The sequence below is a fragment of the Acomys minous genome (assembly GCF_964271855.1).
Source record: "Acomys minous genome assembly, chromosome: 7".
NCBI classification, from domain to species: Eukaryota; Metazoa; Chordata; class Mammalia; order Rodentia; family Muridae; genus Acomys; species Acomys minous.
This window is the reverse complement of record NC_140488.1, coordinates 1,759,426-1,778,705: the sequence shown is the minus strand read 5'-3', so window position 1 is coordinate 1,778,705 and position 19,280 is coordinate 1,759,426. Positions and strand designations below refer to the sequence as shown.

Genomic DNA, 19,280 nt, shown 5'->3' with positions numbered 1-19,280 from the left:
GGGCGTACTGTCCTCTCCCTCATGGCTGCCACCTCACTTCCTGGAGGCCAGTCTGTCTGGATGGGGCAGGAAACAATAAGGCTGTGAAATCCTGTTCCCTGCAAGTGTCCACTGCGTTCCTTCTCACCCCAGCCGCAGACTCACACTAAGACCTCCTAGGATTACCAATAACTTCAAAAGAGTGGCTGGAGAGGGCTTTCTGTAGTCATCCAGCTTCGCTAAGAAGGAGCAAACCCAGGGCACTATGTATCTCCCTCTTAGAGAGAACAGACGGAGCATGACCTCTTTGGAAAGGCAAGCCTGAATCCTGGCACCACCTAAGCCCCTCTGTGGGCTCCAGCGCCCAAGAGTTCTTTTGTATCGCTTTCCCATGAGAACACACAGACACACCCTTGCCCCTCTCCAGCCAAGCATCAAAGTCTATCCCCCATAAGCTCACCCTGGGGACTCTCTCACTTCAACCAGTAGCCCAGCCCAGCCCAGCCTTCAGGCAGCAGCACTGGCCCTCTATACTCGAATGTTTACTGTCTCAGTAGTTTGAGATAAGATGCCTTCTGACGCAGACCAGCAAATATTTGAGCACCGTATCGCCAGAGGGGCTTCTTCCAGGCTCTGATGAAGGATTTGGAAACAGACCACAGCGGTTGCTTCATTTTAATGGGATTTTGCAACATGGAGACCTTTTGCCCGTTGGGGGGAAGGGGCTAAAGCCAGGTGCGGCCAGAAGAGCCAGCCCCTCATCCTCACACCACCGAGAAGGAAGGAGCTGGCCACCAGTCCTAAGTTTGAGCCAAATCACCCCAGTTCAGTTTCTGGGGAGAGTATATTGGCAATTTTTTCTTGTAGCTGGTTGACAGTGTGCACACTGGCTCCACACTAGGAGAAGCATCAATCAGTTCTCTAGCAGGGGCCCTGCCCTGCCCTCTCTGGAACTACAGGCTAAATAAACCGTAGGGGAAGAAGCTTGCAGGAAATTCCTAAAGCACACATGATGCAACCTAGGTCCAGGGACCCCTGGTTTGAGGCCCTGCAGGTAGGTGCTGTGAGTGCTGAGAGCTTGTGGGATTTATTCAAGCCCTCTCCACGCACACCCACGCCCCTGCCCACTACAGCCCACCACTTGGCTTACTCCTGTGTTCTCTGTGGCCAGACCATGTGAAATGCTTGGGCCAGGCTGTTGCCATCCAGAGTCAATCTAGCCCCGATGGTCCTGGGCAGTGAGTGCCCAAAAAGTCAGAACTAACTTGCAAAAGCAGCCCGCTTCTCCTCAGTTTCCACACTTCATGGACCAGACTGTCAAAGCACCTGACTGGTCCCTTTTCTCAAGAAGGTTCTGAAGTAGTAGTTGGCCAAAGAATTAGAAAGAAGAGAGGAGAAGGTGTCAGGCATTTTCTACCCTTTTTCTGCCGTTGTGATTCAGGAGCCTTTGCTTCTCTTTCTCTCTCCTTCCTTTTTATTTTCTTTTTTCATTGTTTTTACTGGCATGAGCCTTCCCTCAAGTCTTACACTCTTCCTCCACTCTCCACTTGGAAACTCCAACATACACACACACACACACACACACACACACACACACACACACACACATACACTATAATTCAGCACTTTTGATTGGGTGCCGGGGGAACAAGGCCAAGCTCACTGAAAGGGTGGAAGGGGGCCCTGAAGCTCACTGAGGAAGAATTTTTGTGGACGAACAGACAGGCAATGCCAAGGCCCTGCCAGAAGAATATGTCGGGGGATATAGGTAGTAAAAGAAATGACATGAGAGAGATCAAGGCAGGTCTTCTAGTGAGAGATGCAGCTCGTGATTCCCTTGCATCAGTGGTGACTTTTATTGGAGAGGACATTAAAAAAGGGCCCTGTGGCAGCCAGTTTGAGACTGGTGTTGTGACAGTGGTGGGTGTGTCAGAAATGGGAAATTCTGGATGTCATTTGACAGGAGGAAGTGGTGGGATTGTCAAGGGTTAAGACTATGTCAGAGGGTGAGATATGACTCAGACACCCACATCTGGAGCTGAGAGAGCAACTGACAGAGGTGCATGGGTACTATGGATGTGCAGGAGCCCCTCCCCTGAGAGAACCGCCCCTGGATATTAGCGAAAGGTCTGGAGGGAAATGGCTAGCAAGGATCTCGGGGGAGACTGAGGGAGCATAAGTATTTTGCTTGGTCGAGGGACATTGAGGGAGCATCAAGTACTTTGCTTGGTTAAGGAATGCATGGCAAAAGATAAAGTATCCAAAGTCGTCTGGGACACTAGCCATGATGGGTTGCAGAAGTGAGGCAGCAGCTGAATGAGTCTGTGAGGCTGGGGTGGGGAGCAAACACATGCTGATAAATGAGGTTGGGGAGCCATAGCATCGCAGTTGGGTGATAAGCAATTGGAGACACCCTTTCCAGACCAACCTAATTCCCTTGTTTTTTCCAGAAGCCTCAGCCATAATCTGGGGTTTATCTTTCCTAGAGACGTCTTTTATGTAAAATTATCCTTCAAAGCTGGATCTGGTGGTACATGCCTGTCATTCCAGCACTGAGTGAGGGAGTGATGCTGAGACAACAAGAGATCTGGAGTTTGAAACCAGCCTGGTCTGGATACTGAGAACCTGTCTCAAATAAACAAACAAACAAATCCTTTCTTTACAGGCAGATGGGCTGTGAATTAAAGTTCAGTGGTTTCCCACCCCTGGTCAGCACCCAGGCCAGTTCTATCACTTACAAGAATATCTGTAGTCAGGTAGGGAAGTGACAGGGTCTGACTCAGTAACCAGAGGGAGCCTGGAAACATCATCTAGACATGGGATGTTGTAGACCACTGTAGGATCATGAGACCCTTAGTCAGAAGCTGCACGTCAGGCAGAGGCAGGATGGAGGCCCCAAGGCAAACAAGATCATCAACCTTCAGGCAGGACATGGAAGCTGTAGTGGAGGAGGGGAGGGATTCTAGTGAGATGTTTTGGGGTTGGTCCCATTGAACATGCTACAGTGAACCCTGTAGCCACAATGAGCTAAGAGCTAGTGAGGTACCTCTGAAGTCTAGCTAGAACCCTGGGCCCAGAAGGTCATGAAGAGGGTGAGAACAGGAGAGTGAGAGCTCTAAGGGCAGCACCTGGGAACAGTTGGGAGTGGGGTGTGGAAAGGGGGCCTGGGTGGATGTGGTACTCAAAGCATTAATGGCATCTAGGTGGCCTGCTAGGCCTTGAGGCTTGTTGAAGGCTCTGCGGAAGAGTAGACATGGAGGAGCACTGATCGTAGCAAACTGAAAAACCCACACAGGAGGCTGAGGAAAGGCCAGGGCCTTGGCGGCAGCTTAGCAAGAAACCCCAAACTCCAGGTCAGGAAGAAGGACTCCCAGGGTCTTGGAGATACCTACAGGCACCCAGCACAAGCTCTGCTGCTTGACCTAGACCAGGCCATCTCCCAGGAGGTACCTGTGCCCCACACAGCCTTCAGGTGGCTGAAATACCCCAATCATAAGGTCAACAGCAAGCCACTTTGTTCTAGCCCAGATTTCAAGGCAGGGAAAAAGAGAGCTAGAGAAAAGCTGACTCACTCTCAGATGTTACCCTCAAGATGACTCAACACACTGGAGTGGGTGGCCCTCTGCACCAGAGGCGCAGCACGCCTTCATGTATGGCATGCATGTGAGCCCCAAGTGCTGCTGGTACGTTGGTGGCTCAGTGCCTGGATCTGCCAGAAGGAGGAGGCAAATGGAACAGGCTAAAGCAACAGGAGCTGCAGACGGCAGGCAGGAGCATATGAGGGTTGCCCTGTGGTTTGGGTGTCTCTCTTCAGGGAAGGACTTTGGACTTGAGCCAGGTGCGGTGCAGCGAGGCCCCGGGGATAGGTTTGAACAGGCCAGGGAAAGCTGTAGTCTGGCCTGACCATCTGAGCTCCAATTGAGGATGCTGGCTCACTAAGGAGAAAGTTGTGGCTAGTCACCTGGGCATTGCTGGAAGATTTAACAAATTGCCCCCAGAGTCAAGGGCAACAGCATGCAGCTCATTCTCTTTGTTATGACGTGACGGTGTGGCTGACAGCTGGAGTTTAGTGATGTCCCCAGATGAACATTCCAGTCTTGCCCTAGAAAACCTAACTAGTGAAGCAACACCAATGAATTATTTTCTCTTCTTTAAAATCGGTGATAGCTTTCAATTCCTATTTAAGCAACCAGTATGAAAAGAGTGGACTAAAGAACAGCTAGCCATCCGCAATCTGACAGAAAAAAACATCCCAACTGCATCTCAGATGCGGATTTGAGAAACCCCAATTTTCTAGAGCCTTTTGGTTCACGTCTTCACATTCCAAAGGCTGTGAGGTTTGCCTCATTTACGGTGATTTAAGAGCACTGCGCTTGACCTGGCTGAGTTGTCAGCCCTAAGGTTTTAACTGGAGGGCTGAAAGGGACTCATTGTAGTCCAGGTGATTCATTGTCAACTGTTCCTATAAAGGACCAACAAGTAAACAAATTTAGCTTTTCAAGCCAGGTCTCTGTTACAACTACACAACCCTGCCCTTGTAGTGTGAAAGCAGCCACAGCCAGTACACAGATGAATGGGAATGGCAGCTTGCCAATAAACTTTATTTACAAAACCAGAAGAGGTCCAGGGTTCATTCACTTTTTGGCTAGAGTTTACAGATATGTTACTTAAACCATGAAAACCAAAGCCTAGCTCTGTGAAATGACTCATTAGAATGTGTCTGCTGTCTCACAGAGGGAGGGACTGACTGGAGCTCAGGCACCCAGTCATCCTCCAGGAGAATTGACAGTCCGACTGTCCTCTACACTACCTGAAGGCCATCGGGGCTGGCTTTGTGACTGCAGGAGGGGCAGTTGACATGGGCAAGTGGCTTGTGTGAGATCCAGCAGAGGCCTATTCAGCAACTCTGTTTCTGAAAGCAGGAAGGAACCCAGCATATGGGGCCGGGGAGAGATCAGAGCGGCAGCTGCTCTGTGGCTTGAAAAGACAAATAGACTGGATGGAGTGTGTGCCTGAACAGGGAAAAGCCAGAGGAAGAGAGGCTGATTGCCCGGCAAGTCCTAAAAGCACTGCACTGCAGGAGGTGTGGGCGCCTGAAGGGGATGTGAGCTTGGCTCAGGTCACATGGTCATCGTGGTGGAGAGGTCCAAGTATTGTGGGAAGCACTTCCTTGCAGAATAATGCCGTATGTGACTTGAAAACAAGAATAGGGGTGGGGGGAAGAACATGTGGTAAAGCACAGAGCTGTCTGAATAGAAGCCTAAAGAGGATGAAGAGGATGGGGTGGCTGGGGGAGACCAGAAGGACAGATTGCAACGGGCTGCTGAAGGCACCAAGTATGTAGTGAGCCCCAATCAGACACATGTAGCCATGGCCCAGAGCTTACAGAAGGCCATGGGGAGAACTGGTAGACCAAGGCAGGTGAGCAGGAGCCCGCTTGGTGCATGGAAATTCAAGTGTGGCTGTTTTCAGTGGCCTCCAGGTTAGGCCCAGTGGTCTCTTAGGCCATAATCCCTAGATAGCTTCTAGCACTCTACAGACATGTAGACAGAGAGGAAGAGTAACAGGGACAAGACGGAACTCTGGGACATCCCAAGAAAAAGAGTCAGTAGAGAAAGTGATTTCAGAGCCACTGGTAAAGTAACAGAGGGCCAGGCAAGAAGGACAATGTTAGGGAGGCTTGAGATGTTCGCGGAAATGCGAGGCCGAGCGTGTGGTGTGCCCCTGAAAGAAGGACTAAGATGCGGTGCGGAAGTGGCCACTGGCACGCTCTCTGGAGAATCTCAGTGTATTTGTCTTCTACCAAATTGGAATTCAAATTGAGCAAGGACCTCAGGTGCCATCTAAGCCAGTCCTGTTCCCAGGGCAAGGGCCAGGAAGGTAACAGGCGTAAGCCCACTGTTCCAGAACATCTACTCAGGTCAGGGTGTTTTCAACACAAAGGCCTAGACCTGCAAATCCTTACCCCATCCAGCAAACCCACCTCATTCCCTACAAGACCCCAATGAGTGAACATTCATCACACCGCGTGCCAGCCTCGAATGTGGGCACAACTTTCCAGCGCCAGCTAGCCACTGACTGTCTCCTCTCCTTTCTTCTCCCTGACTTCTCCTCTCTCTCCTCTTCCTGCTCCTCTCCCTTCTCTTCCCTCCCTTCCCGTCTCCCAAATGGGCTCTATCCCTCCCCCTCCACTTCAGATCCGGGTGGTGAAAGCATTCCGTAGCTCGCTTTATGAAGGCCTGGAGAAACCGGAATCCAAGAGCTGCATCCATAATTTCATGGCAACACCCGAGTTTCTGATCAATGACTACACCCACAACATCCCGCTCATCGATGACACAGATGTGGATGAGAACGAAGAGCGCCTGAGAGCCCCGCCTCCCCCACCCCCTAACCAGAACAACAACGCCATAGACAGCGGCATCTACCTGACCACGCATGCCACCAAGTCAGCTACCTCTTCAGCATTCTCTTCCAGGCCCGGGAGCCCACTCCACAGCATGGAGACATCCCTCTAACCGAAACTTCTCTCAGCATATGTGTACATACACACACACACACACACACACACACACACACACACACACACACAGTCAAAGTCACACAGTCACACACGCACACACACACACATGCACACACACAGAGAGGGGAACCCGTGCACCTGCCAAAGAGGGAAATGACTAATGTGGCTAAAGACTTTTCTTAAGTGGTATTTGCAAGACGCCAACTGCATTCAATAAGGGCACAGCCCACTAGGCTTCATGCCAGGCTCCCAGGAAGTGAGGGAAGGAGAATGAAGGAAAAGGGCGGGAGGGAGGTTCTTCACCCAATGTGAAGGGAAAAGAGCATGAGACAAGATGTGCTTCCCACATTTTTTCTACTTCTTCTTCTTCTTCTTCTTCTTCTTCTTCTTCTTCTTCTTCTTCTTCTTCTTCTTCTTCTTTTTTTAATGAACACTAGTTCAACTGTGTGTTCACCATTTGGGCTGTGCAGCATGGTAGGGGCTAGCTGAGCCTATTTGGAGCTTTGCTGTACCCATACCCCCGCCCCCCCCCAAAAAAAGCATACCAAAACCAAGAGGGAGATCATTGTGCACACTGTGCAGACAGGCCACCAGAGGGAGCGACTTGCAAAGGTACCTTCTACTGCAAAGCACACTAGACCCATCTGCAGACCGCATGTGTGTGCGTGTGTCTATATGTATGTGTGGGTTTATATGCATATACATATATATCGCAAAATTCATATTTAAAGAATAAGGAACTACTTATCGGCATGATATTTCCATTCCTCTCACCAGGCATTTTCCTTTTGAAGTTTCCTTTTTGAATGTAGCAAGGTTCTTTTCCGGGAACAAGACTGTAAGAATATCCTCTCAGGACTGTGCTTCCCTCCCCGAGCCCCTGACCCGAGCATTTCCATGCCTGACCCCGAAGGAAGTCTGGGGAGTGTTGTGCAAAAAGGCCTTGCACTTTGAGGCCTCTGCCTGTAGAGAAGAAAGACTTTTCTATGGCATGTTTATTTAGAAGGAAAATACCAAAGCATCGACAACAGTGGCCCCTCCAATGCACAGCAAGGCAAGTTTGGATTTTGGCTTCCTCCCACTTCATTTCCAATACCGTCATTTTGCCCGGTGACTTCCTTTGTCCATACCCCAACTTTGAAAGCATGACAAACCCTAGGAACAGCTGTGGTGAAGCAGAGACAGATGCCAGGCCACCTGAGGAAGAGCAGTCATCAAATTCAATATGTCAACTGCGAGGACAGTCCAGGTTCGCCCCTGTCAATCCTCTGGACTTGCACTTTGTGCTTTGGCAAGTGACAGTGAGTCCACTCACTGGACCACCTCAGTGTCTGTGAGGGTATGGACATGCCACCCACCAAAGCATGTTTCCAACCCAGGTCTTCTTGCCCACAGAGCATTTACCACCCAGAAGGCAGAACTATAGAAACAGACCCTCTTGTAAAAATGGCCTTCGTCGACTGTGCCCATTGCTCTTTTCTTGCTGATGGCTCTTCTGGGCCTGTGAGGACTGACTATGGGGTCAACAGGCCTTGGATCCACCTAGGCAGGTGAGGCTAGAAAAGTCAGGTCTGAGTACCCTGAGACATCTTCCCCCAGGGGCCTGTCCTGGCACTGTGGGCACCCATTTTGCCAAACCTGGTTTCATAGAAAGAGTGATAACCTGAGAAGAGGGCCAGGCTGATGAGTCTCTTCCCCTGGGCTCCTAGGTCCTGAGTCTGGACAACACAGTGACAGCAGTGAAATGGGCAGCACCCTGACTTGAGGGCCCTTCACCTTCTGAACTCATGGCTGTCATACTTTTTAGAATCTCATTCCATTCCCACACATGCCAGTCATTTGGGCCTGAGGTTTGTCTGCCATGACACATGTGTGAGCTTTTTGTCTGTCGAGAGACAGGTGTGACCTGAGAGATGTTGAGGAAAGACAGGTGCCCTCAGAAGCTGCCTTTGCCCCCGTCTCTTCCCACCCCACCCCACAGAAATCTTGTCTCAGCTCTCTGGCATCCACAGAAAGTCAAATGGAAACTTGCCATGTCCCCACTGGTCACACCAATGCCATGTCACCCCTGAGCAGGAGTAGTCACATCTCGGGCAAAAGAATTTCAGTTATAAGAGAAACTCCACTTTAAAATGCCAGCTACAGATCACATAAAGCCATCCCTTTTTCTAAAGGGCATATTGAGAATGTTTCCCATTTGTAAATTGTTCCCTGATGTCCTTGTTTAAACCACCACATCAAAAGGGCAACTTGGTTTGCTGAGGGTCTTCAACAAGAAATCCAATGTGGAGTGTTGCAGTTGCAGCAGGTCGGCCGTGTCCAGCTCTGCTCGTGGGCTTCTTGTCATCCTCTGTTATAGACACACAGAGAGAGCAAATGGCCACTATGTATTAAAAAGCCAAGCCTCAATGCTGCTGTGTAAAGTTGCCTGATGTCAGTGTCAACTGTGTGGTACCCAGGCTGCCTTTGTGCTGAGCTGTGGGGTTCAGAAAAGGCCCTGGAAACCTGCATCGTCTGTTCTGGTTCTTGTACAGTCTTCAGGCCAAGGCCTGTCTCATCAGAAGCTTCTCTTTATAAAGCATTATACTCTATGGAATGGCTTGGTCAACTGTGTTCAGTTCATAAATATGTTTTACATTTTTATCTGCCTGTTATAAAGATGAACAAAATATCTTAATGAAGAAGACCACAGATGCATAATAAATTAAAGTCTGTAGTTGAATTTCCTAATTTAAAGAATAGACCAAAATTTCTGTGTATAAAAAAAAAATGAAAGGCTCCTACAATCTGGGTCTGAGTCACATGTGTGATTTATTATTCGGTAACTTCTCATATAGAACCAAACAGTGATGCCCACATGACACTAAGCCAGGACAGGAAAAGTCGCAGGCATGGCCTCCCCTATGGCTGATGCCCTGCTGGGTTCTATGGAGCATTAGCCCTGTGGGCAAGAGGTGCTCCACCTGTGGCACCTTCCAATGACTGCTTTGACCAGATATTCAGGCCAGTGTCCTTGGATGGGTCAGTGGGAAAATTGTGACAGTTCTTCAGTACTTTTTCACCTTTTCAAAGTTAAACTCCATGCCATTTCACACCAACTTCCCGCTCCTCCCCCTCGGTCCCCTATTCTATTGTCTGTCGGCAAATCTGGCTACAACATTCTCCAATAAGGTCTTTCCTAAAAGTAGGATGGGAGAAGTATTTGTCCTTTTGTGACAGGCTCATTTAACTGAGCATCATGTCTGAAAGGTCAGCCATGTTGTACCAGGTGTCAGTCTTCCGTTCCCTTTAAGGCTGGGTAATATTCTATTGCTTGCACAGACATGTTGTGTTTAGCCACACAATCACAAATGCTTGGCCTGCTCCATCATTTTAGGCATTGTGAGTAATGCTACTACGAACCTAGCCACACATATTGCTCTTTGACACTGTCCTCTTAGGGAATTGATATATACTGAGCCACAAGATGACTGGAGCTCATGGTAATTGTATTTCATCTGTACATACATGTGAGCATGCATGTTCATGTATATAAACGTGTGAATGACTCTCTCTGTCTCTGTGTGTGCGTGTGCGTGTGCGTGTGTGTGTGTGGGTGGGTGTGGGTGGGTGTGTAACTGTATGTAGGGTGGCGACCAAAGGAGAACCTCAGGTATTATTCCTCAGGTACTGTCCACTTGTTTTCTGAGACAGCATCTCTCGTTGACCTGAAGCTCACCAATTAGGCTAGTCTGGCTGGCCAACAAACCCCGTGGAACCTCTTGTCTTTGTCTTCTTACTGCTTGGGTTAGGAGAATCCAGCTTCTTTTCTACAAGGTTTTGGAGATCAAACGCATGTCCTCACTCTTGCAAGGCAAGAACTTTACCAGCCAAGCCAGCTCCTCATCCCCTGTGTTGAACTTTGTAAGGACCCATCATACTGTTTTTCTACAGCATCTATGCATTTGCGTCGTCATCATCAGTGCACCTGAATTCTGACCCCTGACTTCCTCTTTTTCCTAAAGCTGGAAAAACAAAGCCCATCATTTCACACTCACTTACTCTTAGTGCCTCTTTCCTACCCTTTCCAGGTCCCCTTGAATGCCTATGTGTAGACATCCATGCTCTGTGGCACCCACTTTGGACCAGGAATAGCCACATAAATAGTTCTCTGGTGAGGCCTTACAAATGACCCCTATGTCATTTGTAAATCACAGCACTGTGACTTCCCTCCACAGCACTCTGCATATTCTCCTCGTCTCTTCTTCATGATCTTTCTTTTATTTTCTTTAAGATTTATTTCTATTGATGTGGATATGTGTATGTGCATGCATGTGCAGTGCCTGTGGAGGCCGGAAGAGAGCATCCGATCCCCTGGAGCTGATGTTACTGGCAGTTGGAAACCTCACTCAGGTCCCCTGAAGGAGCAGTGAGTTCTCCCAACCAATGAGCCATCTTTTTTTTTTCGAGACAGGGTCTCTCTGTGTAGCCCTGGCTGTCCTGGACTCACTCTGTAGACCAAGCTGGCCTAGAACTCACAGCGATCCGCCTGCCTCTGCCTCCCAAGCGCTGGGATTAAAGGCGTGCGCCACCACTGCCCAGCTCAATGAGCCATTGCTTAGGAGGCTCTCTTCATGGTATTTCTAGTTCTCTGATGCACCCAGTGTCCTTTTAGATTTATTAGCAGCAAAAGACAATTTTCCAGAGCAAGATCCAAAAAGATGTAACATGGTTCCAAAGATCCCTTGCGCCTCTACTTCCACAGCAAAAAAGACAAGCAGCGCAGTTTGAGTCATAAGACTAAGAAAGTCTAGACAAGACAGATTCGCTATCAACACAACTGGCTCCACATGAAGAGATAAGATGTGATGCTGCCCATAAAGCATGTATTTGTCCTTAGCCAAATGGCTGGGAGCAAGGACACACCACAGCAATGGAGCCTGGGGAAGGTCTGGATGTCACAGGGCTGTTTTTTGAAGACTTCCCCACATTGGGCAGGACAAAACAAGAGACATGTATCCCCTCATAGTTCGATTTGCCCAAAGTCCAAAATCAAGGCCTTAGCAAGGCCAAGCTCCCTCTGAGGGGACCTTCTATTTTCTGGAGTCACCATCTAGGTGTTGCTGGATGGGTAGACCCTTCCCTCTACCTCTGCCTATCTTCATGTGCCTTTGTCTCTTCATCTGCTGTCTCTTCTCTTGCTAGGAGAGTAGTTTGTAGCTCAGAGCCCACCACAGTGGCCTCAATTAGCTTAACTACAAATGTGAAAAGGCCTTTCTAAATGAGGCCACTCTTGCACATTTCAGAGTGAGGACTTGGACAGATCCTTTGAGGAGAAACACAACTCAATGCACCATAGGCAGGAAGAAAGGGGCCAAGCAATTCCCAAGCCCCGGATGCCCTCCTCCTCATTCCAGTGGGTTCATGCCTGAGTAAAACTCAGCCACTTATCACTGTGCTCTAAGATATGTTCTGCACCACAAGATCCTGGAAGCTTCAGGCTCTAGAATATCTTATCTCAGCCTGTCATTGCTGACCTTTTCAACCTAAAAGAAAGGAGATGGAAGGCTGCATTCTTTAATCTCCACTATTTTATTTACAAAAGCCTTGATAGCGGGAAGTAAAAAAAAAAATAAAATCCAAAAGACCCAAATTATAACAATGTGTTTAATTTATGATGCCTAGAAATGAGGCTTTATCCTCACTGTCTCACGGGCCAAGTGACCAGCACTGAGATGGCAGGCCCAGAGGCCAGCACACAAATAACACCATTTCAGGCCAGCAAAACTCTTGGGCAGTTTGACAGGCACAGAGAACATGGGACGATTCTAAAATAGCATTTACCATCAGGTTATTTGGTACAAAGTGGAAACTGAGTCCCAAGGAGAGAGGAACTGCTGAGATTCAGTGGGAAAGGAAATACGAGGTTTCTATGTGCTCAGCACGGTGTGGGGCGCTCTCAGTGGGAGGGATGCCTGTCCCAACCTCCTGGGGAGCCTTATCAACTCTCTTTCTCTCCTGTGCTATGCTCTGAAGAGGCCTGAGAAGTGAGAGTGGAGCAGCCTGAAGTGGACGGAGGCAGACAGAGCCCTCTTTAGGGTTCAAACAGCCCCATTACAACTGCTAGTCCAAGGGAGGGCTCTGCCTTCTGAGTGCTGAGAGGTGAACTCAAAGCATCGAGATAGGTACAGGGCTGAGGTGTAGCTCAATGAGAGAGTACCTGCCCTGGCTTCTTGCCCAAGCACAACAGTAAATAAGTATGTGGGCCCAGGGTATGCTCAGAGCCCTTGCCCTAGACCCTGGGTCGGCCACAGGTCTCCTCTGGGAGTCCCAGCCACACTGGGTAGCTACAATGGAAAGGGGACACTCTTGGGACAATGGGACTAGCAGCAGATTCATTTGTACAGTTTACAGCAACCACTGATTCAGGTTAAAGGCTGAGGAGGAAAGATAAGGAAGCATGAGATGCAGAGCAGGTGACACAGTAATTATCCCTCAAATGGCCTGTAAGGAGCCAACGCCCACAAGGAAAATGACAGAGGTGCGGAGCAGCTGAAAAAGACGGCCACACGCTCCTCCCTTCCATCAGCTGCCTTGCTTGGAAGAGTAGACTGCACGTCCCAAAGCAGGCTAACGATGTCTCAGAATTGGTGGCTAGAGGACCTAAGGGGGCTCTGTTAGGTCCATCACTGTGAGCACTTCCAGAGGGAGCATTAGAGGCTGGCCCTCTTCCCTGTACCTCCTGGAGACTCTCTCCACACCGGATACAGTGCCAAGGGGCCATTGTAGTATTCAGAAGAATCCAGAGGTCACCCACCCAGCTGTGTAATGAACTTAGGCAAGTTACTAAGAGGAGCTCAGAATCACAAAGTTTCTAGTTGTACACGCCTGTCGGGTCAGATCTTGCGCCGGTCATTTGTCGTTTCTGAGACTTGAACTTCCTCCAGCCAGGTCCTACTCCCATGCAGGTATTCAGTGAAGAGATAAATGAAGCTACTGCTTGTGTGTTCATGAAGCGGGGACCCAGGCACATACTAGACCTGGAGGGCCTTTGTGGGGGTGTGGGGGCCAATCCCACCCCAGGGCAGCCACCTTCTTCCTTTGTGCCTTTCACTGCCACCCCACGGGCCATCCTCCCAGAAGTGTGTTGTGTCAAGTTGCTGTGTAGCTATGTCTCTGAGACGGCACAGGAATTGCTACACGGCAGCTGCTTGTCTCAAACTGTTTACAGAGGAGAAGAGCTCAAACGGGAACCTATAATGAGCTATCATTAGCACTCACAGGAGAGCTGGAGGATATGGAATCCCGGCCACTGGGAGAAACTGCATCACCAGAAAGGCCGTGATATTTTCTTGGCTTCCTCATCCTGGGGATAGGTAGCACGGGCGCTTTGTAAAGTCAAATAACCCTTGCCGAATTGTGCCCACCAGGAACGAATGAGGCCCAAGTGTTGGGATGCTCTTGACTGAAGCTCCATGAGCAGCTGCTGGCATTACTCCAATCTGCATACTTGTAGGTACCAGAGTGCTTTGCAGTGGTGACAGTTTACCATATGAGGGGAAGGGGCTGTCATGTGCTGAAAACAGATCAAGACCTGCAAGAGGCCCGGGGAGCCCACAGCTGGCTGCCACTGCGCCTATACTCAGAGCCAGACTTTCTGAAAGGGTTAGAATCAGAAGAGTGCCATAGTGTAGAATGCCCCTGGACTCTTTTTTGTTTTGATTTCTTTTGTGTTTTTGTATAGTTGGTTTGGGATTTTGTTTTGGTTTAGTTTGGTTTGGTTTTGGTTTGTTTGTTTGTTTGTTTGTTTTTGTTCTTTGAGACAGGGTTTCTCTGCTGTCCTCCTGGGCTCCCTTTGTAAACTAGGCTGGCCTTGAACCCAGAGTTCTCTTGCGCTGCATTATCCTGACACAATAAATTCCATCTATGCTGCATATTCATACTTTTCTATAAATCTAGCTTTAAAAATCCCTAGGGATATAGGCCCATCTGTTCTTCTGACGTGTCTGTCAATGACGTCACACTTCACTTGCAGTCAAGTCTTCTCAACAAGCTGAAGCACAAGCTACTGCCCCAGGGCAGCCACCTTCCTGTGGAGCTCCAGTCCGCCTGGCTGGAGGCAAGTCTGGACATCATTGAGACCAGGGCTGCTAGAGACAGTCAAAGTGACTACACGTCCTCACCTTCACCAGCCCCTCTCCAGCAGCACACCCAATTCTCTCAGGAGGTCCTATGGGGACTGACTGTCACAGTGATGTAGGAATGGAGTGGCACCATCCCCAAAAAGCCAACCATCCTGGCCTTCTTTGTATAGTCTTGGGCCTGGGCCAAGGCCTTAGGGAATTTCTGTGCCTTCGATATAAATCTGAATGACACCAGACACAATATTATCAATGACTGGCTTGATAAGGTCATCACTAAATACCTAAAAATAAAAAGGAAAATAGACCCTGATTAAACAACCACCCCGCAACCCACATCAATGAGGTACCGGCTACTAGAACACAAAAGCATTGCTCAGGTGAGGGAGAGCACACTGGCTGGGTTATGGTAGCTTCTCTGACAGTCCAACTCAGTTCCAGCCTGCTGGGGCCAATCAAAGGTTTCACAGAGTAAAGAACATTCCAGATGGAAGAAGCCTAGGTGATGAAGAGATGGAGACCAGTCAGGGGACTTGCCCAAGGTCACACAGGGAGCTGGTGAAAAGGTGCCCACGGCTCAGGCTCTTGCCTCCTGCCTGGGATCCCTCAAGTCCAGTCTCTAAGGCTTATCCTGAGCCCTGCACTATGTACCTCGCACCCTAGCAGATTTTCATCTGGACTCATTCACTGAAATGAATTAACTATGGCTTCCTGAGTTCTCCCAGCAACCAAGCCTGAAGGGGCTCTGGAGACTCTAAAATAAGCCCCTGGTGAGTACCATACTCATGTTACACCAGGATGGTTGCTTTCTAGGGAACCAAGGAGCCAATGAGGTCAAGGCCCTGGGCTAAACCAAGGCAAGAACTGGGCCTAAGCCCAGTCTCTCCAAGCCCCCCAAAGATGTCTTCACTGCCTCCTCTAATCTCAGGTAGAACACAATGACCTAAAAAGCTTGCATGCTTGAGGACAGCCTACAGTGTGTTAGAAGTACAACAGGATATTGTTCAGTCTTAAAAAGGCAGATAATACCACCATATTGCTACAATCATGGAAGAATCCCATGTACATGTTCAGTGAAATGAGCTGGATACCAGACAATGAATTCCACATGGTTCCATTTTGAAGGGGTCCTTACTAGGGTACCAAGTTCAGAAACAGGTAGTAGTAGATGGGTCAGAACCAGAGGCTGAGAGACAGAATAGGAAATTAGTGTTTAATGGAGACAGAGTTTCAGTGTGTGTGAAAGTTCTGGAAAAGGATGGTAGTGGTAGCACATCAACATCAATATACTGAAAGCCAGTGAACTATGTACTTAAAAATGGTGCAGGAGATGGCATCTTTTAACTTTTATTTTTAAAAAAATGTCCAGGTAAGGATACATGGCTGGTATCATTAACCAAGACGTTTGCATGGCTTGAGTCCACCTGGCTGAGATACTGACTACACGTATTCCTATGCATTTGTATGACAAAGTAGCTGGAAATATATGTCATCCCTACTTTCAGGACAAAGGGACATGGAACCATGGCTGTGTAATGTCCTGCAGGATCTCTGTCCCCACAACTGCCCAGCACGTTTGGCTCTGAGTGAGCCAGAAATGCTCAACTAAGTTTGACAGACTTTAAGAGCTCAAAGTGTGGTGGGGAGGGGGTTAGAGAGACGGATCTTGTTGCTCTTGCAGACACCCAGATTGCATTCCCAGCACCCACATTCCAGCTCACAACTCTCTATTATTCCAGTTCCAGGGAATCCAGCATCCTCTTCTGAGCTCAGTGGGCGTCAGGCACACATGTGGTACACATATATGCAGGCAAAACACTCATACACATAAGATTAAAATTTATATATAAAAATTAAAAATTAACAAAAAAGATGGATGAACGTGTGCCTGCTATCCCCAGAAAGGTTGGGTAATGCTGGACAGGTCTGTGCTGCCCAGAATGAAGCGCCTCGAGCAGTGCCGGCGCAGTGTGACCGACCCTCCTCTTGAGAGGGCTGAACACTAGGGTAGAGGCAGAGGTGAGTACCAAGTGGAAGTTTACAAGCTACTGAGAAAAACAATAAGAAAGCAAAATGGCAAAATGGAGAAGAGCCAGCACAAATGAACAAGTAACATCACAGATCCAAGCAGTCTGAGGACAGGGCCATCATGCCCACCAGATGTCCTCAGAGAGCAGAGCCAGGGAGTAACAGCTTCTGCTACCACCTGATTCCAAGGAAGCAAGGGCACCCTTGCTCACTTACCTACTAGCCCCTGACTAAGCATAGAATAATACTTTCTGCCTACACAGTTGCTCTCTGCATCCCACATGACCTGAGAGGAATTGCTGGCTTGACACTATGACTTTATTAAATGTATTTACTCAAGGACCCTGGGCACTATAAGGACTATATCACTTAAATAAGCATAGGACTATGTGCCTAACTTATACACAAGTAGGAAGACAGAAAACCTGAAGGTCAGCTCTCCCATGGAGGTAACACTGGCCAGAGAAGTGTGTATAAGAGACCAGGGCCCTTCTGCATGTCATGCACACAGCTTCTCCAATGCAGACTTCAGCCTAGGGGCATGGTGGCTTTGATTCTGAAGACAAGCTTTTTTAGGGCCTTTCACATATGCGAAGAGAGCACTGTGCCCCTGGACCATAGCCCCAGCCTTCTTTTTACTTTGTAAAGACAGGATCTCATTACGTTGTCCAGGCTAGGCTCGGGGTCTCTCCTCGCCCCGCCCCAAGTCTCCTCTCCTCTCTTTCGAGACAGGGTTTCTCTGTGTAGCCCTGGCTATCCTGGAACTCGCTCTGTAGACCAGGCTAGCCTCAAACTCACAGAGACCTGCCTGCCTTGCAAGTTCAGGGATTAAAGGTGTATGTCACCAACAGCACCCAGCCTGTCTAAGCTAGTCTGAACTCACTCTATAGCAGGCCTTAAATGTGTGATCCTCTGTTCAGCCTCCTGAGTGTTCAGATTACAGACATAAACCATCTCTTCCGCCAAAGAGGAAACCATTTGAAACCCGGTGCTCCCAAAGGCCGGGAGCCTTTATCTGCAGAAGAAAAGACAGCATTCCCTATGTGACGTTCCTCCCAGGGCACTGCTTTCAGGAGGGCCCGAGCCTGCTGGTTTCTCTAGGTCATAATAAGAACCCAACGTGATGGCAGCCTCAGCTGTATCTCCATGGTCTTGAAGATTAGAGGTCAGCCCCTGCTCTCTGCAGTACAGAAAGATAGCAGCAAGAGCTCCCAGATGCACGTTTCCGGCGTGCCAAGAGGGGCAATTCTTGTTACTTAAGCCTGCCAGAAATAGAGGGTGGCACAGGTTCCTAGCAACATCTAGCACCAGCTCTGACTTGGGCCCACATTATAGAACTTACAAGGCCAGAAGGCTGTTCCTTTCCAAGCCTTGTTGTCTGGACAACCTCCACCACCATGCAGTTCAGCTCTTCTGGGATGCTGATCAGTCTGCCCACTAAAACTGCTGTAACCCAAGGCCAGAAGTTGCTGTGGTTATGAGAGGTTTAGGTGAGATTATAAAGGTGAATCAACAGGACCTTGATACGAATGGAGTCATTTAACACCTATGCTCTGGTGGTGGACACACGAATGTAGATATACAATAATATCATGCAAAACCAAACATGTGCAAAACCGAATATGCACAAAGCCAGTGGACTGTAATGCTGTCAACATCCTGGCCATGACACTGTATTATAGTCTGACATAGTGTTCTCACAGGAGGTGGCTGAACAAAGGGCACGTGAAATCATTCCTGAATACTTCTTATAGCTATTTGCCAATTACAGCTTCCTCCATAGAAGCTCCATCTAAAAAGACCAGAAATCCTAGATCTGCCCCAAACGCAAGCTTCCTCTTCTGCAGGCGAGCCTTCCACTGCCCCTCTACATGGACCTGAGGTGCCAAAGCGGTTCATCCAAGTGCTCCCCTGAATGTGCCTCCTCCTGTGCTGTTGCAAATGGTCTTCTGCTGAGACTTCCGTGACCATACAAGTTAAAAGGTTGTAACTTAACAACTGGCTCTTCCCATAGATCCTTAAGCACAGTGGGGCCAAATAAATAGCAACTCATGAGGGCTGGGACTTTATCTGGTCACAAAGCCACCCCTGCTTCCCTGAGGCCCAATGAGTACAAATCGAGACATGCCGAAGGCACTGCCATGGCCTCATAGAGCAGAAGGAGCCCCAGATGTCACCACAGGCAAGCGCACAGATAGGGCAGGGGAGTCAGCTGGCACATCAGGAGACGTGCACTCAGGAGCCCCAGTTCCCAGCTTCCTGTGTCACTGCTCCCCCTCACATGTTGTGCTCTTGTGCTCCAGAGGGATTGCTTGCAGACTACTGAACTAAAAACCTGCCTACAGCCGCTGGAACTCACTCCCTTGGGTGACTGCTGGAAGGAGCCCTGGAAGTGCAAAACTCTTGGTATGAGGAACTCACACTTCACAGTGCTGTCTTGGAGCTTCCAGAAGTGGAAGTCCAGCTCCAGAGGGTTGCTGCTTGGGTTAAGGTACCTGCAAAACACTGCAGTGCTTACAATAGCCAGTGATAGCCTCCTTCTCCCAAGCAGTAAAATGGCTCCCAGAGACAAGGCCTTTAAGGCAAATGCTTTCCAGCTGTACAGTAAAGTGTCTTGTAGCCGTGCTGGT

General features: G+C 49.0%; 1 protein-coding gene across 6 annotated transcripts in view; it reads left to right on the top strand.

Annotated features, from left to right (window-relative positions):
- ATP2B3 (ATPase plasma membrane Ca2+ transporting 3) overlaps positions 1-9,292 on the top strand; it is a 65,995-nt gene extending 56,703 nt beyond the window's left edge. For 4 of the 6 annotated variants that reach the window (XM_084789072.1, XM_084789067.1, XM_084789065.1 and 1 more), the window contains one exon: positions 6,177-9,292. In XM_084789072.1, the coding sequence (XP_084645198.1) occupies positions 6,177-6,497 (321 nt within the window). In that variant the 3' untranslated portion in view covers positions 6,498-9,292. The remainder of the gene's footprint in view (positions 1-6,176) is intronic. The other 2 variants (XM_084789069.1, XM_084789068.1) reach the window with 1 other exon arrangement.
- Positions 9,293-19,280: the final 9,988 nt, after the last annotated feature.